We start from the raw sequence: 18,362 nt of genomic DNA, 5'->3' as shown, positions 1-18,362 counted from the left end.
AGTAAGGTGAACCCTGAGTCCCTCCCCTGAGAAGTCTAACCTGATGGGGATACCCAGCCCCTAGTTTTCTGGAGGTGCAGCTGGGGGTGGGAGATGATATGTCAGAGCAGTTTTGTCCCCAGGGTTCTAGAGAATCCCTCTGGCAGTAGCCAGAGAGGCCTTAAGTAGTCCTAGACCTCTGCTCTGTGCCAGCAGGTTTGGTTGCTAACTCACCAGTTGTAATACCAATGGGTCTGGGAGTCCAGATGCCAGGGTTCCAGGGACAAACTTTAGTGAAATCCCAGGCAGAGATGAGAGCAGGGAGCAGCAGGGCCTCTCCTCGCTCTGGGAGCTGTGTGCTGTGTGTGAGAAAAACGTACAAGACACTTGTGTTCGGTGGCCCGGCCACCAAGAGGATTCTCACAGTCCCGTTTGCCCTGAAGAATGGAAGTCCCAACATTAGGGCCCTTCAAAGTCACCTTGGTGGGTCCCTGACAAACCCGAGATGAGTGGCCTCCTCCAGAACTCCCAGTGGTAGTCAGCTCCTGTGGTGGCCACTCCCCTCCGGGTGGCTCTGTCACACAGTCTCCTTCATGTCAAGCCAAATTCTGGCTTCCCATAGCTTCATTCCACAAACCCTAGTTCTACACCTCAGGGCCATATATAACCAGTCCAGTGCTGCCACCTACTTAAGAATCACCTGGCAACCTGGAGATGGTGGCCATGCCTCTAGGCATTTTCTCTTACAAGTGGATCTTCCTTGGAACACTGCTGGGAAGACAAATCCAGGTGGCTGAATCCCAGGATCAGAAACCACCAAACCACAAGGTCACAGGTCGTATCTCCAGAGTTACAGGTGACTTGGGCCCTGCTCAGGCAACCTGGCCAAGAAGCCCCAAGGAGGACTTCCCTGGTGGCACAGTGGTTGAGAATCCGACTGCCAATGCAGGGGACATGGGTTCGAGCCCTGGTCCAGGAAGTTCCCACATGCTGCGGAGCAACTAAGCCCCAACTACTGATGCCTGCGTGCCTAGAGCCTGTGCTCCGCAACCAGAGTAGCCACCGTGATGAGAAACCCGCGCACTGCAACGAAGAGTAGTCCCCGCTTGCCACAACTAGAGAAAGCCCGCACGCAGCAACAAAGACCCAATGCGGACAAAAATTAATTAATTAAAAAAAAAAAAAAAGTCCCAAGGAGTGAAGTGGCTGGATCTTCCTGGGTGGCAAGGCAGACATGGGGGTTGTGATGAGGGCTTCTGTTGATCTGACCAGAGCAGAGCATCCAGGGTGGGGTCCTGTCCCTGTCTGTCCTGTGTATTAGGTGAGGGGCTTGCACCCCGTATGTTCCAAAAGGTGGAATCCCTTTGGAAAGTAGCCCAAGTCAAGGCCCGAGTGTCGTGTATGGCTGGGGATGGCGTGTGTAGCTTTGCGAGTTCCTCAGGCCTGAGAGGTGACTCACCTGTGAGCTATGTCCATGTCTGGGGCTATGTCAAGTGGCCATGGGCAAGCCTGTGTGAGGCGTTACCCCAGCCCTGCCCTGCCACCTCCCCAGTTCTTAGGAGCTTGCGTGGGTTTGCCACAGCCCCAACATTTGCCACAAGGGAGGGAAATCAGATGAGGGGAGTTTCCCAGCTCCCAGAAATTTAAGGGGTCCTCCTGGGTCCTATGGTCTATAGACACCCTCCCATAGAATGTGCCCCCAATATTGACATTACATACCTATCATCTCCCCACTTCCTACGGGGGCTATATAATCAATCCCCCACTCCAGCCTACCACCCAGATTTCACCAAATGCCCACAAACTGTGTTCCCCAAACACAGCCCCAATAAGACCTCCAGAGTCACCACTCCCTCCCCAGATCTCCACAGTCTAGCCAGCAACCCATGGCTGCCAGCAGATTCTAGACACCCAGAGATGCCAAAACTCCCACGATCTCATTGGATCTTCGGCCCCTAAAGGTTATGAATTCTGTCCTTACCCATGGTCCCAAGACCATCCAGGCTCAACATGCCACCTCCCAGAGCCCCTCAGAGACCTGGGACTGCAGAGACTTTGGCCATCAGGGAAGTCTATCCCTACAGACTGCACACCGCTCCCCTGAGCTCTGGACCCCCTTGCCCAGCCTCACCACTTGCTCTTGAACAAACAAAGGGGGTAACAGAAACACCTACCTCATGGGTTTATCGTGAGGGTGACATTAATCATCTGAGAAAAGTGCTAGCACAGTGCCTGGCACCCCCTGCAGCATCTCGGGACCGTAGCTAGCTGTTGATTATTGTATTCTCTCCCCTGGCTGGCCTGCCACCACCTCCAGCTCACCAGGTCCAAGTCTGACCTCATCCCCCCACACCCCCTCCACCTACAGGGCCTCCAGCCAAGACCTGCAGTCATCTAGACCCCTCCTTCTCCCTCTGTGGCCAGCCAGTCCCCAAATCCTGTCAATTTCTTCAATTCTACATCCTTAATATTCCTGATCATGATCTCTGATCTTCGTGCCCACTGCCATCACCGCTCAACAGCCTCATGAGTGGTGCCCCAGCCTTCAGGCAGCCTTCTCCAAAGGAGCCGAGGGGTTCTTCCTAAAATGCAAATCAGAGCCCCTCACTCCTCTGTTACTTTTCCCCCTATGGCTGGTAGGATAAAGTGCAAGCCCCCACCACCCCCCCCCTCCATCCTTCATCTTCCTCTTCTTTCCTCCCTACCTCCACAAGTCCCACTAGCACTTCTACCCTGGCCTGGCCTGCAGAAGTAGCCAACAGGTCAGCTCCTCCAGGAATCCTCCTGGATCACTTCCACACACAGCCCCCGCCCCGATCCTCACCCGCCCCCAGGCGAGGCCTGGCTCCCTCTGGTGTGCCCTCCCCGCGCTGAAGTGTCCCCTGTGAACCAAGGCTCCAGGCACCCGCTCTCTTGAGGGCCTCCCCCTGTCCCCCTGACAACGCTGCGAGCCACGACGGCCCGGACCAGGTCGGCTCTGTTCTCCACGGTCCCCTCGGGCCTCGGCGCATCCGACTGCTCTGTGGACGTCTGTTGAATGGATGAATCAGGAGCCCTCACAGGCCCTGCAGAGGAGGCAGAAGCCCCGTAGGTCCTAAGGTGGGGCCGCATCTCCGTCGGCTCACACCCGCCGCGACTCCCGCGGGCCGAGGAGTAGCGGTAACGAGAATCCCCTCGCCCGGCTCCGCCAGCCGGGGCCGCCTCCTCCCTCCCCCGGGCTCCCGCTGCCTCCGCCCCTCCCTCCCTCCCTCCCTCCTGTTCTTTGTCTCCCGGGCGCCCGGCCTCCCCGCCACGCGCCCCCTCATCGCCCCTTCCCTGGGGACCCCCGCGGATCCCCGTTGACACGACGCTAAGAGTATCCGCCTGCCAGGCGGGGGACCCCGCGTCCAGCCGGGCGGGGCGGGGAGACGGTTTCTCTCTCTCTCTTTCTCTCTCCCTCTCTCACGAGCCGGGAAGTACAGCTGCCCTCAGTTTAGGACTGGGTCTGAGTTTTCACCATGACTTGCTAGCAGTCTTCCTGGCAAATGTGAGGGCTGCAGAGCAGAATCAGCAGTCACTCCCACAGGCTATTATGAGAATGGAGATGGAGAAGAATTAGGACCATGTGAGACACACACACACACACACACACACACACACACACACACACACACACACTCTCGCACACACACGCACATACACGCACGGAGCATCCTCCCGTCAGGTCTCCTGGTCCAGCCCCTCCCGCCGTGCCTCCTGCTTCCTGCAAACCTTCTCCTTCTCTCTCCGAACTCCCCCACCCCCACCCCCATATTCCCTCCGGCTCCAAGACCCCATCGCTGACCCCTACCCCTACTCCCGGGATGGAGCGGATGGAGCCAGCCCGGAGCCCCCCGAGGCCGGGGTGACTGTCCCCCGCCCCTCTCCCGCCTGGCCCCAGCCCCAAACACCATGGGCCTGAGGGGTTTCTGAGGCGCCGGACGCTGAAGATGACAGATGCTGGAGGTGAGGTATTAGGACCCCAAGAGCCCCAAGTTGGACGGGGAAGCGGAGCTGGGGGTCTCCGGCTTGCGATGGGAACCCGAGTGGGGTTGGATAGGGCGAAGAGACAAGGACCTTTCTTCCCCTGTCCCTAGGGCCCCCCCCCACCCCCCCGCACAGAGCTAGGGTTCTGGGCTGTTAGGAGATGGGGTGGAGATAGGATTTGTGTCCCTAATCCTCTCCCTCTGCCCGATGTCCGGAGAGATTAATTTTTTTAAAAAAACTGGTGTTGGGGGAGGGGGGAGAGCTTAACCCCTTCTTGCCTGGTGCGGAGTTGGACTAATGGATCGGACAGAACTAGCCACTTGGCTCTGATTGGGCGATAGGGGCCCTGAGAGTGCAGAAGGTGCCCTGTCCTCCACCCCCACCCCGTCTCCAGCGGTGCTTGCTGGATGCCCCCAGCTTGGGCCTTATGGGAGGGGGTCACCCTTTTCTCTAGCTCCACACTGCCTCCCCCTGCCCCAGGCTCCTCTCCCAGCCATCCCTCCCCGGTTGCACTTCTTTCTTGGGCTCCTTCTCCTCTTCCAGGGCCCCTTTCCTCTTTCCTTCCCCACTGAGGGCCGCCTCTCTCCTGGCAGCGATTCTGCTCTTCTCCACCCCTCCCCTGGGCCTCACTCAGGGCTGCTGGAGCCCTGTCTCTACTGCTTCTCCCCCTGGCCCCGCTGCTGCTGCCGCCGCTTTCGGGCTCATCTCCTTCTTGCTCTTTCTTCCTCTTCTCTGCAGCTCTGTAGACTGACTGTCCACCAACCTGTCTCTGTCCTGCTCCCCATTTCCTCTCCAGGGCTTGCGTACCCTTTCTTTGTCTTTCTCCTTCCCCTGGGTCCCAGGAAACTTAGAGTTCACCTGCCTCCCTTTCTCATAGGGAAGGGTCAAAGGTTATTGGTGTTCTTCCTCTGGGAATTGGGAAGTTTGGGGAGGAAGGAGTGGCCTGGTAGAGTCAGAGCCCAGACTGTGTCCAGAGAACAGGTTCAGTTCCACCTTGTAGCGGTTACCTGGTTTGAATGTGCATGTATGAGTGTGGCATGTGTGTGTGTGCGTGCGTGTGTGTGTAGGAGTGTAATGTTGTAGGAGTGTAAATGGGGGGGGGATGTCTAATTTTCCAAGGTTCAGTGTTGGAAGGTGGGGGTGGGAAGGGCCTGGTGACATTCTGATGTCATGCTTCCCAGAGTTCCCCAAGGGACAGCGTAGGGAGGGTCCCCCATACACGCCCCAGGGAGTTAGTTGTTGAAGAAAGCAGTTTGTGCTGAATCAGAATTCATTCGGCACTGATGTGAGCTGGAAGCCCCAGCCCACCCCAGAGGGTGCCTGAAAGAGGATGGCCTCCACAAGAGGGTCTCCACCCTAAACTGGGACCTGGAATAAAGAGTACATGGGCTCTCCATTTGCAGGTGGTCTAAGAGAGGAAGCACCCTCAGGGAGCCTGCATTCTGATGGGAGAGGCAGTTCTTATCTTCAGAGAGTCCCTCTTCTGATGGGGAATACTGTCTCTTCTCCTCAGGAGCTCCCATCTGATGTGGGGGAGATATGACCCAGTTAGGGAATCAATGAAGTATGCAAAATTACTCATTTCCTAGTGGTGGGGAAGAGTGGATTTAGAAATTATATAGACAAATGAGAGGAGTGAGGGCTATCTAGGACAGCTTTCTGGAGGAGGTGGCAGCTAGGTCCCGGTCAGATGAAGGAGGGAATTTGGTTCATTCTTAGGGACAGCCTCTCTTCCCATCTACCCCTTCAGGACAGGAAGAGAGGTTCTAGAACTTCTCTGTTACTAGCACCCAGGGTTGAAGAATGGCAGGAGGGTTCCTGGAGGGCCCACATCCCTGGCTCCTTCTCACACCTCATTTCCTGCTTGCAGCCCCAAGCATCCACAGAGCCTGGGGTGGAGGTAGTTTTGAAGCTTATCCGGTCCTAGCGAGTATGGATCAGCTCCCTTACCTCTACCCCTGTCCCTTCTCCCAGCAGTGTTCTTTCCTCATGAGCAGGTTCCAAAACTGCAGATCACCACCCAGGATAGAGCGGAGGGGCAGGAGACTGGGGTCAAGGTTGAGTTCTGCCTCTTATCTCCTGCATCTCAGTTTTCCCATCTGTAAAGTGGGGATACTAAGAATCCCAAGCCTGGACAGTTCACAGTGAGATGATATCTATGTAATAACAGAAGAGGAGAATCGGAAAAGACCAAGCAGGCATGTGGCCTAGCTTTCCTACACCTGTCAAATGTGTGGTCTAATGCAGTGCTCTGCCCTTCTCATGGGGACCTGAGTGTTAGAAGTAATTGGAGATCATGTCCCAGGCATGCAGTATGCCCCTGACCCTGAGCTTCCTCCTTCTCCCCTCATCTGGTATTCCCCTGCTTCTCTAACATCCAGGCTTTGGTTTAGGGATGCTGCAATCCTACATTTGCTAGGAAGCCTGCCCAAATTGTTTCGGCTACGTATATCCTGCTTTCCCACCTGCCCTTCCTTTCTTACTTCCCACAAACAAAACAAAACCCCAATCCATCCATATTTCTTCCCAGAACATATTTGATGCATCATAGAGATTTGGCTCTACACTGTTCTGCTACGGGTACTCTTTATACCCTTCTGCATCTGTGAGTCTGTCTTGAACTGTGAGAACTGTGACTTTGTCAAGAACAGTGGCCCTGTTGATGATGCCAGCTTCCTGAACAGCTCATGTTCAGGAAGACAGGTGGTGAGTGCACCAGTGATGAGAGCGGGGGGAGGCAGACTGGGTGATGGATGGGAAGATGGATGGGTGGATGGTATAAATTGACAGATGTAAAAATGGGTGGATGGTTGGACGGGGTGGATGGTGGATGGATGGGTGGTTGGAAAGATAGATGGTTGGACAGATGATGGATGGGTGAATGAGTGGACGGTGAATAGGCAAGTAGATGCAAATAGGTGGGTGGATGGAAGAACCTGGGTTCTCATTCTGATCTTGCCATTAACTTATTATGTGATCTTAGATCAGTCATTCTCCTGTCTCTTTCTTTATTTGTAAAATGAGAGGATTGGATTTAATAGTCTCCAAGTTTTCTCCCAGATTTGATATTGGACAGCTTATGACGATTAAAAGCTTTTAGGGAATGCTAATGATGGAAGGGCCCAAGACAGTGACGGGGAGAAGTTCAGTGACCCGTGTGGGGGCACTCAGCAAATCAGCTCGGACCAGGGCTGCAGGACAGCTTGTGTCTATACCCTGGACTTGCTTCTACCTCCTGCCTGCCCCAACAATCTGGGCTGTGGTTCAGATGATTTCTCTTTCAGGGGCCAGAGAAAGAGTTGTAAGGAGAGGTGAGGGCCAGAAGGCTAGGAGCAGGTAACCATTGGCAGCTCCCTTGCCTGCACCAACCTGAACCTCTTATCCATGGTCTTTTTTTCCTCTTTCTCCTCTTGTCCTCCCAGCTCTCCTGAGTCATGGCTTCTTCAAAGCTCCGAGAACCTGCAGATGAGGTTTTTGGTAAGTTCTGTTTGGCTCTATCTCTAGCCAAGGCTATCGGGCTTTGGGGAAGGGGAGTCCTGGTAACTTCAGAGTGAGAGAGATTGTGTGTGTGTGTGTGTGTGTGTGTGTCTTTTGGCCTTACAGGCTGATTTTTTTGTCCCCATTATCTGAGTAGATATCCAATTACAAGAACAACGATGATAATAAGGGTCCCCATTTATTAAGTGCTTGTCTCATGCCAGGTACTAGGCTAGCACCCCCATTTCACATGCACTGTATCATTTAACCCTCACAACAAGGCCAAGGAGTGTGCCCACTTGTCCTAAGCCTAGGACATGGAGCACAGAAGTGACTTGCTTTAAAGATCACACTGCAGGTTAGTGGCAGAGCTGGGACTAAAACTCCAGACTGCCTAACTCCCTACTGGCAGCCACTGTGCTGTACACCAGTATTCCCCAGCACAGGTGACACAGGTTACCTCTGAGCTGCATAAATAAGGGACCTCATCTGCATGGATGTGCAGGGAAATCAAAAATGCATAACACACACTCAGCATCTACACCCCCAGGGGCACCCCCAGACCGACCCTCCTCTGTTCTCACTGGGGTGCATGGACACCCCCCACACCCCATCATTTACCCCCTGCAGTCTTTCTACTGTGTGGATTAGAGAAAGACCACTGACAGGGCACAGTTCCCAGCATGCACTGGGGTGGAAAGGCTGTTTACCAGCTGGGTTCGGTGGAGGCCGAGGTGGAGGCAGAAAGCTTGCGTATGCAGCCCTCAGGACTCTCAGCTGGGAGGGACTCTCAGCTGGGAGGGGCTCCCAGCTGTGGAATGCCACAGGGCCTCCAGTTTCTCCTCCCCTGCCTCTCATCTCTACCTTCCTTGCCCTCTCCTCCTCCCACTTCCCCGCTCACCTCTCTCTCCCCTGTGGCTGCCACAGGCCCTGGCAATGCCAATGCCGCCCGCCGGAACTGCTGCCTCCCGGCTCCTGGGGAACTGCTTCCCGGCTTGGCCTCCCTGGGGCCTGTGCATGGAGGCTTTGCCTCGGGGACGCCCCCAGCCTCGAACTGTCTCTGGGCCTCAGACTCTGAGTCTCTCCAGCCCCACGCAGGCCCAGCCTGACCCCTGGCCTGGCAGAGGCCAGCTCCCCGTGCCTTGGGCTTTTTGGCCTCCGCTCCCCCACCCCCCACCCTTCCTGTTTTCCTTCTCCCTGACCTGCTGAGGTAGCTGCCTGCCTGGCGGCCTTCCTGAAGAGAAAGGCGATGAAATATTCATGACTTCCCACTGCCCAGGGCCGGGCTAACTCCCAGGGAGAGAGGGAGGGGGAGAGCAAGATGGTGGGAGGGATGGACAAGGTGATGAGGGCCTGGTAGAGTAAGGGACCAGAGGAGAGGCTGGCCCCACCTTGCCTCAAAAGGCCCCAAGCCCCTTAGGAGTTCCTGTGCTCCCTAGACCCTCCACGGTAAGATGACCATGGTTTTGATGTGGCCCAGATTCAGGTGCAGAGAGCCCTTGTCCGTGGCCCAGGGCGGCTGGGCACCAGCTGCGCGCTGGACTGGTCGAGGAGGTTCATCAGCTCCCTTCCAGGAGCCCTGCCTACTGTCCTTAACTCCCTCTGCACCCTGGGCCAAACTTTCCTCTCCAAGGAAAGCAAGGGCCTGTAAAGTGAGGGGTTGGACTCCCAGTCATTCCCATCTCTGCCTCAGAGGAGGTAGAGAGGGCTTGGTAGTTACACACTGAGCCTCTGGAGCCGGAGCCGGGAGGCCTATAACCCTGGCCTGCTCTTCACCAGCCCCATACCCTCAGGGAAATTAAGGCTGCCCTGGGGATTCTTGGAGTCTCTTCCTCCTTGGGTTGTGGGGAGGTTTAAATGAGCTAGTAATTGTAAAACACTTAGAACACTCATATACACATACACTCTCTCACACACGTGTCACACACACACCATTCTATGCCTGTGTTAGTGCAATGAACAAAATAGAGAAATGTCTGCCTTCACGAAGCTGTTGTTCTAATGGGTGGAGAGAGACAATAAACTAAATTAGTAAAATATATGGTATGCCAGAGAATGACAAATGATATAGGAAAAAATTTAGCAGTGGGGGTTTGGGGGGTATTCTAAATTGGGTGGTCTCTCAGTGAGAGAAAGCATTTAAGCAGAGACTTGAAGGAGGTGAGTGAGAGAACTGTGCAGAAATCTGTGGCAAGAGCCTTGCAGGAAAGGGAAGAGGAAGTGCAAAGGCCCTGAGGTGCAGGATAGCTGGTGTAAGGAAGAGCCAGGAGGCCAGGGTGGCTGGAGCAGAGGGAAGAAGAGGGAGAGAGTCGCTGAGCTGCCTGAGTCTAGAGGCCGTGGTAAGACCTCGGCTTCTTACTCTGTGAGAGATGGAAGTCACTGGAGGGTTCTGAGCCGAGGGAGGAGTGACACGGGCTGACGTGTTTTATCAGGATCACTCTGGCTGCTGGGTTGAAAATAGACTGTAAATGGGAAAGGGAGGAGGAGGGAAGACCAGCCGGGATGATCTGTAATAATGGAGGCAAGAGGTGGTAGTGACCTAGACCAGGAATGCTGTGTGTTCTCCCTCTCCTTTCCTCTCCCCTCCTCCTTCTCCCCGCATGTATGCATGTAGCATATACAGACACATATACACAATATTTTACTGTGAGAAGTCAAAAGTAGAGAGACTAGCACAATGTACCCCATCATACGCTTACGTACTCATCTCTCAACCTCAACCATCATCAACTCATGGACAGTCTTGTTTCATCTACATCCCCTTCCACTCTCCACTCCTAGTCTCCTGGATTATTTTGAAACTAACCCAAAACATCATGTCATTTCACCATAAATATTTCAGCATGTCTAGATATATTTTCAAAGTAGAGCTAACAGGAATTGTGGATGGATCAGTTTGCAGGGTGAGAGGGAGAGGGAGGAGTCACGGGTGACTCCGGGGGTTTGGCCTGAGCAGCTGGAAGGATGGAGATGCCATTCACTGAGGATGGGCAGACCGGGCCGCTTAGGGGGTGGGGAGGTCAGGAGTCCAACTGTGACATATACGTTGAAGATGCCCATTGGACATCCAAGTGGAGGTGTCAAGTAGGCAGCTGGACACATGAATTACCAACTGGGTCTGAGAGGAGTGACTGGGTGGACAGTGGGGCCTTTCAGTGAGCCAGGGACAGAGAACCAGTTTGAGGCAAGGTGGTGGGTTCGTTTGATGGGTTGAGTTTGAGGTCGCTGGGTGATTTTGACATGGTAAGTTCCCTGGCAGGTGCTGAGGTGCCCAGACTTGGAATTCAGGGGAGGGATCAGAGTTGGAAATAGGTATAGGTAGTAGTTCAGCCACTGGGGTGGCTTAGGGGGTGTCTGCAGACAAGAGAAAGAGGAGCAGGCAAGGCAGGGCCTTGAGTGACGGGATGGGGTCCCTGAGATCATGAGGGGTGGAGTGGTGAAGAAAGGTCTTAACCCATGCTGAGGTCTGGGAAGAACCTGTTCTGCCTGGAGAAGCTCAGGGTCACTGCAGAGTGAAGGCTGCATTCTCCGGTGGAGCAAATGGAAAGTGAAACTTGGAGCAGTAGGGTCTATGCATAATCTGTTGGGTTTGCCTACTTTTCCGCCATGTCCTCATCCAGGACCTAGCCCTGGGCCACGGACCCCAGGACAGGAGAGACAGGCTTCAGGGGTCTGTAGGCTTTCCTCTCTGCCACTGCCACTGGCTTTTGCGGGTCCCTCTGCTCCAGTTAACTGTGAGCCCTCTAGATGCTCAGCAGTGCCGTCTCTGAGTGTGACCTTGAGCATGGCACAGCAAGCCAGTGTCCCCAGCAGGGCCAATCTCTGGAGCTAGACTAGCCAGGCTCAAATCCCAGACCATTGCTAGTCAAGAGACTTAACCTCTCTGATCCTCAGTTTGCTTAGCTGTGAAATGTACATAACAGCTGTCCCTAGCCTGCGGGTTGTTCTGAGTAGACAAGGTGATGTATGCACGTTCTGGCGTGTAGTTGGCACTTCTTCAGTGGTAGCAATTACAACCATGCTCTCTCCGGCCTCATCCTCCAGTCCTTCCCTCCACAAACCTGCCCTACCATTGCCCTGGAGGTGCCCCGCCCCCAGCTTCCTTTCCTCCCAGCATTGTATATACCAGTTTTGCCAACCTCCTTTCTTGTAAACTCCCATCCAGACCTTAAGACCCAGCTTTGGTGTTTCCTCCTCCAACCCATCCAAACAGAGCCATCCTGTCCTCTGCCTGTGAGAGGTTCCATCACACACTGTGTGTATGAGCTGATATGTCCAGCTCCCAGCGAGACTGTGAAAGACCCAGCTCTCCATCTCATAGGACTATCAGTGCCCTGCGCTTGGAGACATTTGTTGAATGCCTGGGTGTGAGTGCAGGTGGCCACTTGAAGTGGGCCTCCGGGATTGCTGTCCTCATGTGTCTGGTCTCTGCCCCTCTTCCCCGGTTTGCAGACCTGGACTTGGCTGTGCCAGAGACCGTCAGACTGGACAGCAGTTTACACAAGGCCCGAGCCCAACTACTGGCCAAGGGCCGGAGACACAGGCCCTCCCGCTCGAGGCTTCGGGACAGTGCCAGCTCTGCAGAGGATGGTGAAGGCTCCGATGGGCCCGGAGGCAAGGTTGGGGCAATCCACCCAATTGCACATACCCCACCCACCCTTCTTGCTCCTGGATAATCCCTCCAAGCCACTCTTCCAGGGAAACCACACCCCTAGACTGCTGACATAATAATATCTAACAAATATTAGCTGCAGTTCAATTCTGGCTCATCTCATCCTTTCAAGGAAGGATGAGTTACTCGTCTTCCAGACGAGTAAACTGAGGCTCTGAGAGGTTCACTAACAAAGTCACACAGTAAGTGAAGGAGGCGGGATCCAGCCCCAGCCTATGTGACCGGAAGTCCGGTTTCCCACGTCTTGCTGCCCAGCCACCTCTCGGCCCAAGGCACGAGGAAACCCTCCCTCCAGGCCCCGGAAGGACCTAGGAGCCCGGGCTCCCCTCCGGGAAGAGGGGAGGAGGGTTGGCGGTTAGCGGCTGCCCCTTCCCCAGGTGACCGATGGCTGCGGGAGCCCCCTGCACCGGCTGCGCTCGCCTCTGCACTCGGGCCCGGGGTCCCCAGCCGGGAGCTCCTTCTGCCTGGAGCCCCCGGGGTTGCGGCGCAGCCTGGACGAGGACGAGCCGCCGCCCTCGCCGCTCGCACGCTACCGGCCCCTGCACAACGCCGCCTCGCACGAGGGCCTGGCCGCCGCCTCCTGCTCGCCGCCGCGCTCCGCGCCCTCGTCCGACAGCTCGCCCAGCTTCGTGCGCCGCCATCCCCGCGCCGAGCCGCACAGCGAAGGTGAGCGGCGGCCGGCGCGGCGCCCCCTGCTGGCAAGCGGTCCCTTGGGCGCCGAAGTGCGTGGCGGGATCCGAGGGGCAGGGTGGCTGGGGAAGGTGGGGAATAAAGACCACGGTTCTTTCACTCATTTCCCGAGCGCCTTAATATGTGCCAGGCACTGCTGGGCACTGAGACACACAAAAGAGCAAGCAGATGCAGTTCTCGTCCTCACGGGGCTTATAGGTTTGAGGAGAAGCAATCAAATCATCCATTGATTAAACGTATAGTTACAAGGTGTATTAAGTGCTATGTGAGAAACAGTGCGCGGGGGCGGGGGGAGAGCATATATCAGCGTGAAAGCATCCTGGGAGCAGCTGGGAGCATCCTGGAAGGCTTCTCTGAGGAAGTGACATGTGAGCCAAGATTAGAAGGTTGGCTACAAGTTGGACAAGATAAAATTAACAGTAAAGAGTAGTAGTCCCTACTTTTTCAGAGTGGTTTATGGTTTGTATAAGGCTTTCATCAACATCCTATTAGGTCTCATGAAATAGGCAGTGTCATTATCCCCATATTTGAGATGCAGGAAGCTCCGAAGGTAGTGACTTGTCCTAGGTCACATAGCTAGTGAAGGGCACCAGAGCCAGGTTGCCTGATTCTAAGTCGAGAGAATTCCTACCACCTCACTGGCAGCTGGAAGTGGCAGACAAGCCACCACACAGGCCATTTCCTTCCTTCTCTTCCACAAAAGATGACAGCCAGGATGCCAGCCCACCTGAGCCCGCCAGCCCTACCATTGGCCTGGATAAGAAGACTCGCCGAAAGTTCCTGGACCTGGGGTGAGTGGGAGAGGGGCCAAGAACAAAGGCTTGGAGATGGGGTAGCATAGGGGGCAGCACTGTCCCACTCCCCCTTGCCCTCCCCACAGGGTCACCTTACGCCGAGCATCCACTAGCAAGAGCCGGAAGGAGAAGGGCAGCAACCGCCTGTCCATGGGCAGCAGGTAAGAGGTACCCACAGCCCCTCAGCCACAGCTTTTGCCCCCAGCTCCCTGTGGGCCCCAGCCCTTGCCATGGTGCCCACACCCATGCAGGGCACTCTCTCCACAGGGAGTCGGTGGAGGGGTCCGGCAGGTCAGGGGGCTCCCCGTTCCTGCCCTTTTCCTGGTTCACAGACAGTGGCAAGGGCTCGGCGTGTTCTGGCAGCACCACCTCCCCGGCCTGCTCCCCTAAACATGAGCGCTTCAGCCCTAAGAAGTCAGCTTCTCAGGTGAGTCCGTGGCCTTCTGGCCCCCATACTGGCCCCCAGACTCAGGTGACATACTTCACCCTGGCTTGGGCTGGGATCCAGGCATTCCTAGAGTCCATCTGTCTGTCCATGGAGCCATTCAGTGATCCATTAATTCATCCAGTTTCTGAGTTCAGGCATTCACTCATTCACTTGTTTATATGCTGAGTGGTTCCTTCATTGATTCGTTCATTGCTGCCTCCATGATCCCCTAGTACACACCCAGCCTGAGGGCTCCTCTATCCCTGCTAACTCTTCTGCCTGGCTCAGTTCTGGCCCCATGTCCTGTCTTAGGAGCTGGGCTACATGTGTGGTGTGGTGATGCTTGGGGGAAGCAGAGATGAACAGGACCCCAACCTCGCTAGTGCTCAGAAAGTTCACAACCCTGTGGGAGAAGTGAGACCGAGTAACAGAAGCAAGAATGGGCGTCTGTTTATGTTCACCAGGACCCCCAGTCTACAGAGCTCCGAGTGCATGTTTTTGCTTTACTCTCACAAAGGCTCAGTGAAGTAGGGAAGGCAGACACACTCCCCCACCATCGTACAGACGAGCAAATGCAAGCCCAGACTGAAGGGATTTGCCTACAGACTCAGTTGGATTTAGGTGCCAGGCTCTATGACCCCTAGCCCTGTGCTTGTTCTGTGATTCTGTTCCTTATGTGCAGCCGGGTCAGAGGAGATCAGAAAACTGGGAATTCAGGGGAGAAGGGATCCCTCCCTTTCTTCCTTTTCCCTTGTGCTGGGCCCTGGTGAGCAGACACAGCCCAGGCCCTCATAGAGCTCACAGTCCAGTGAGGACAAAGACATCTAACCAGGTTTTTACAAGCCAGGGTGCTAGAGGCCATGCTGGGGAGGTACAAGGCAGAGACGTCTGACCCAGCACCAGGGAATTCCAGTCAGCTGTCTAGAAAGCGACACCAGTCTGACCTCCTCCATTCCTGCTAACTACTCTGCCTGGCTCAGTTCTAGCCCCACATCCTCCCAGAGGCCTCAGATCCAATGCCTCGCACGAGTCACCATGCCCTGTGTGCCCGCCTAGCTCCTGGTTCATGTACAAGGGCCCTGAGCAACTCCTGGTGCCCAGCCCTGGACTTCAGCTTCATCTGGACGGGGGTGGTGGGTCGGGGGTGACTGCCTTGCGCTTGGAGGTGAGATCTCTCCTCAGCAGCATGCCCCCCTCCTGTCTAGGAATCCACTCTGAGTGATGACTCCACACCCCCCAGCAGCAGCCCCAAGATTCCAAGCGGTCCCCGGCAGGCGGCCAAGTGTTCCTACCCCTACCACACACTGTCCCAGTCTTCGGACGAGGTAAGCAGGCCCTGACCTCTGACGCGGCCAGGTGTGCGGGCCACAGGCCACGCCTTCCCCCCTCACGCTCCTTGGTCTCCGCCCCAGTTTCTGGATGAACCTCTCCCCACCATCTACCACTGGACCAGTCAGCAGGTGGGCCAGTGGCTGCACAGCCTCAACCTGGAGCAGTATGCCGCTGAGTTTGCTGCGAGGCAGGTGGATGGGCCGCAGCTACTGCAGCTGGATGGAAGCAAACTGAAGGTGGGTCAGAGTAGAAGGGCCACGACCCAGCCAGAGCCTGAGGCAACCTTCGAGAATTAGGGTCCCCTCATCCTGACCTTTCCACTCCCTTTAAGACCACTGCCCTGGCCTCTGACCTCTAGGCAAGATCCTCGGCCTGATCGTTGCTCTCTAGCATGGGTTCCCAGTCTGACTCCAGCCCAATTCCTCAGTCTGACCTTCAAGCTCCAGCCCAAGTCTCCAGGTTGACCTCTGACCTTGAAGATTACCCTATCATCTGACTCTTGACTCTAATCAGTCTCCCCTGGTCATCTTATCTGATTCTTGGAGTCTTAGTCTCCTAGACTAAGAATCTTGGAGGCTGGTGGCTGTGGGAGGGAACAAGTGGGGGGGGGGGGGCGGGTTTGGCAGGGGGTGTCTCTCTGATCTCTGTACTGGGGGTTTCTGGCCTGTTGTACACCCTCTGCTGAGCTGCTTGGGGAAGCAGTGGTACGAAGAGTCCCCCAGGAAGTCTCTGGAATGGAGAGGGGACTCAGCTACTGACTAGCTGTGTGACCTGGGACATTTTGCTCCCCGTCTCTGGGCCTCAGGGGGTCAGGCAGGGTCATGCCAAGGTTGAAATCCTGAGTGGAGGAATGGGAGCCAAGGATGGGGTGGGGAAGGGGCAAAGGCCCTGAAACCCTCTACCCTCACCTCTCCCAATCACTCCCATTCCAAATTCTTGCCCTGAGGGTTCTGATCCATCAGCAAGTCTGGGAGGTGGAGGCTGAGGACTGGCAGAGCCCCAGAGAGAGTACACCCGGGGCACAGAGAACCCGGGGCTTGGGTTGGCCAGGCCTGGGTGGCTCCGGGGCTCTTCCCCTCACCCTTGGATTCCTCCCCCAGAGCCTGGGGCTCAGCAACTCACATGACCGGGCGCTAGTGAAGCGGAAGTTGAAGGAGCTGGCAGCGGCCGCGGAGAAGGAGCGCAAGGCCCAGGAGAAGGCTGCGCGGCAGCGTGAGAAGCTCCGGCGCAGGGAGCAGGCGGCCAAGAGGAGCTAGGGAGACGGGCGGGCAGGCACTGGCAGCTGGCGCCCGGGCAAGTGGGGCCTGGGCACCAGGCTTGGGCTGGCCTGGCCCCATGCTCTGAGGAGGAACAGCCCTCTCACCCTGTCTTCTGTCTGGACCCAGATTCCTCAGAAAGGGAGACCCCAGGGGGAGGACCCAGTAATAAATCCCATTTCAAGGACTTGTCTGGCACAGAGTTCCTGGGGGAAGTGGCAGATTATGGGCAGAGAAGCCAGGGCTGAAGCAAGTCTGGGAGCCCGGAAGTGCCTGAGTCATTCTGACCCTCTGCCCTCAGGCCATGGTGGTCCTGGGACCAGCAGTGAATTAGGAGGCCTGCTTACCTTCCAGAAGCCCTGGGCTCAGAGAGGTGGGCTGGGCATCTCTGCAGGAGCAGGTAGATAAAGCAGTTCCTTTCCAGCTCTCCCAGGTGACTGTGTGTCAGGGGAGCTCTGCTCTGCTCCGGCAGGGAGGCTGGTGGCCCTGCAGCAAGCTGCATGCAAGGTAGGCTCCCAGTCTGCCCTCCTCAACAGGAGAGCAGAGAAAGCAGCATGATTACCCCACATCATCTGTGCAAGGACTTCAGGAGAAGGAAGGGAGGAGGCAAAGCTCCTCCTTTTCCCTGTCCCTGTGCCGTGGGGGTCTCGGTGGCGAGATAACGCCCTTACAGGTCTGCCCCTCCTGAGGCCCGTTCAAAGCCTGGTCTTCGACCCCCTCTCCTCTGCTCCCTCAGAGGCCACCTGGGCCCTCCCTGAGGACACAGCGAACTTGGGAGCTGGTGGCCACAGAAGACACCCCCTACCAGTGCCTAGATCGTCCTGAACTGGTGAATCCTCATCCCAGCCAAGCAGAGAGGCAAAATCCGGGAGGTCCCCCGGAAGCTGCTAAATTGGAAAGCTTCATCAGCCATCCCCCATCTGCCCTGGTCCCTAGCGAGGCCTCAGTGGGTTCCAGAACTGGCAGACGGTGCGGGCTCCGGTTCCTGGGCCACACGGAGGGGTGGGGCCAGCTCCCTGGGTGGGGGTGGAGTCTACCCCAGCAGCCCAGAGCAAGCCATCTGCCCTTGTAGGGAGGAAGTGTGCAGATACGGTGCTGGCCAGCGGCTAGCCCAGCTTCTGGAGCACTGGCCGGAGTTAACAATGAGGCCAGGGGCCTCTGATTAGAGACCTCCCTCCACATCCTCCCATCCGCCTGGAGCGGTGGACAGGACCCGATGCATGCCTACTCCCCTCGTTCCAGCCCAAGCGCTGTGGCCTGAGGGCTACCCCTATTCCTGGGTCTCAGTCCTTTCCTCCTCTCTGCTATCTGTGCTGGGAGAGGGGCTTCAGAGAGGGGACTGAGATATGGGGGCATCAGTACCATCTGGGCCCAGAGGAGGGGCCCGTGGGGAAGGTGAAAAGCTCCCAGGTCCTTGAAGCCATCAGGAGTTATCTGGGTGCCCACCTGCATGTGAAGGGGGAGGCAATACTCAGTTTATTTCAATAAACACTTATGATGTGCCAGTGACCTTTCTGTCTGCCCCAGCTGGGGGCTGGGCTGGGCCCCGAATGTGCGAGGCCACAGTTCTGTCCCTGAGTGCTGCGCTGTCAAGTGCTCTGGATGGACGGCTGTGGCCGCTGTTATACTAGGCACGCACTGAACCATGTCCTGAGCTGGGATCAGGTGTCCCGAGCGCGTCATGTGTTGGTCACAGGGGCTGCAGTCTGTATGCGTTTATACGTGAGGAT

The 18,362-nt window shown here is 56.3% G+C and overlaps 1 protein-coding gene across 1 annotated transcript; it reads left to right on the top strand.

Annotated features, from left to right (window-relative positions):
- Window positions 1-4,132: 4,132 nt before the first annotated feature.
- Window positions 4,133-18,314, top strand: SAMD14 (sterile alpha motif domain containing 14). The gene is made up of 10 exons (XM_024130451.3): window positions 4,133-6,690; window positions 7,407-7,461; window positions 11,914-12,080; window positions 12,511-12,799; window positions 13,527-13,614; window positions 13,704-13,778; window positions 13,885-14,044; window positions 15,250-15,369; window positions 15,457-15,612; window positions 16,477-18,314. The coding sequence occupies exons 2-10, from the start codon at window positions 7,419-7,421 to the stop codon at window positions 16,630-16,632; spliced, it is 1,254 nt and encodes a 417-aa protein (XP_023986219.1). The 5' UTR covers window positions 4,133-6,690; window positions 7,407-7,418; the 3' UTR covers window positions 16,633-18,314.
- The last annotated feature ends 48 nt before the right edge of the window (window positions 18,315-18,362 follow it).

This window comes from Physeter macrocephalus, unplaced genomic scaffold (assembly GCF_002837175.3).
Source record: "Physeter macrocephalus isolate SW-GA unplaced genomic scaffold, ASM283717v5 random_59, whole genome shotgun sequence".
Lineage (NCBI taxonomy): Eukaryota > Metazoa > Chordata > Mammalia > Artiodactyla > Physeteridae > Physeter > Physeter macrocephalus.
Note: the sequence above shows the minus strand (reverse complement) of the source record. Positions and strands in the feature narration are given on the sequence as shown.

Excerpts from the sequence above, each read along its gene's own strand:
- SAMD14 (XM_024130451.3), top strand. The coding sequence starts at position 7,419 with ATGGCTTCTTCAAAGCTCCGAGAACCTGCAGATGAGGTTTTTG. Across the intron at positions 12,081-12,510 it reads CCGATGGGCCCGGAGGCAAG|GTGACCGATGGCTGCGGGAG; the intron begins GTTGGGGCAATC and ends CCCCTTCCCCAG. Across the intron at positions 14,045-15,249 it reads CTAAGAAGTCAGCTTCTCAG|GAATCCACTCTGAGTGATGA; the intron begins GTGAGTCCGTGG and ends CCTCCTGTCTAG.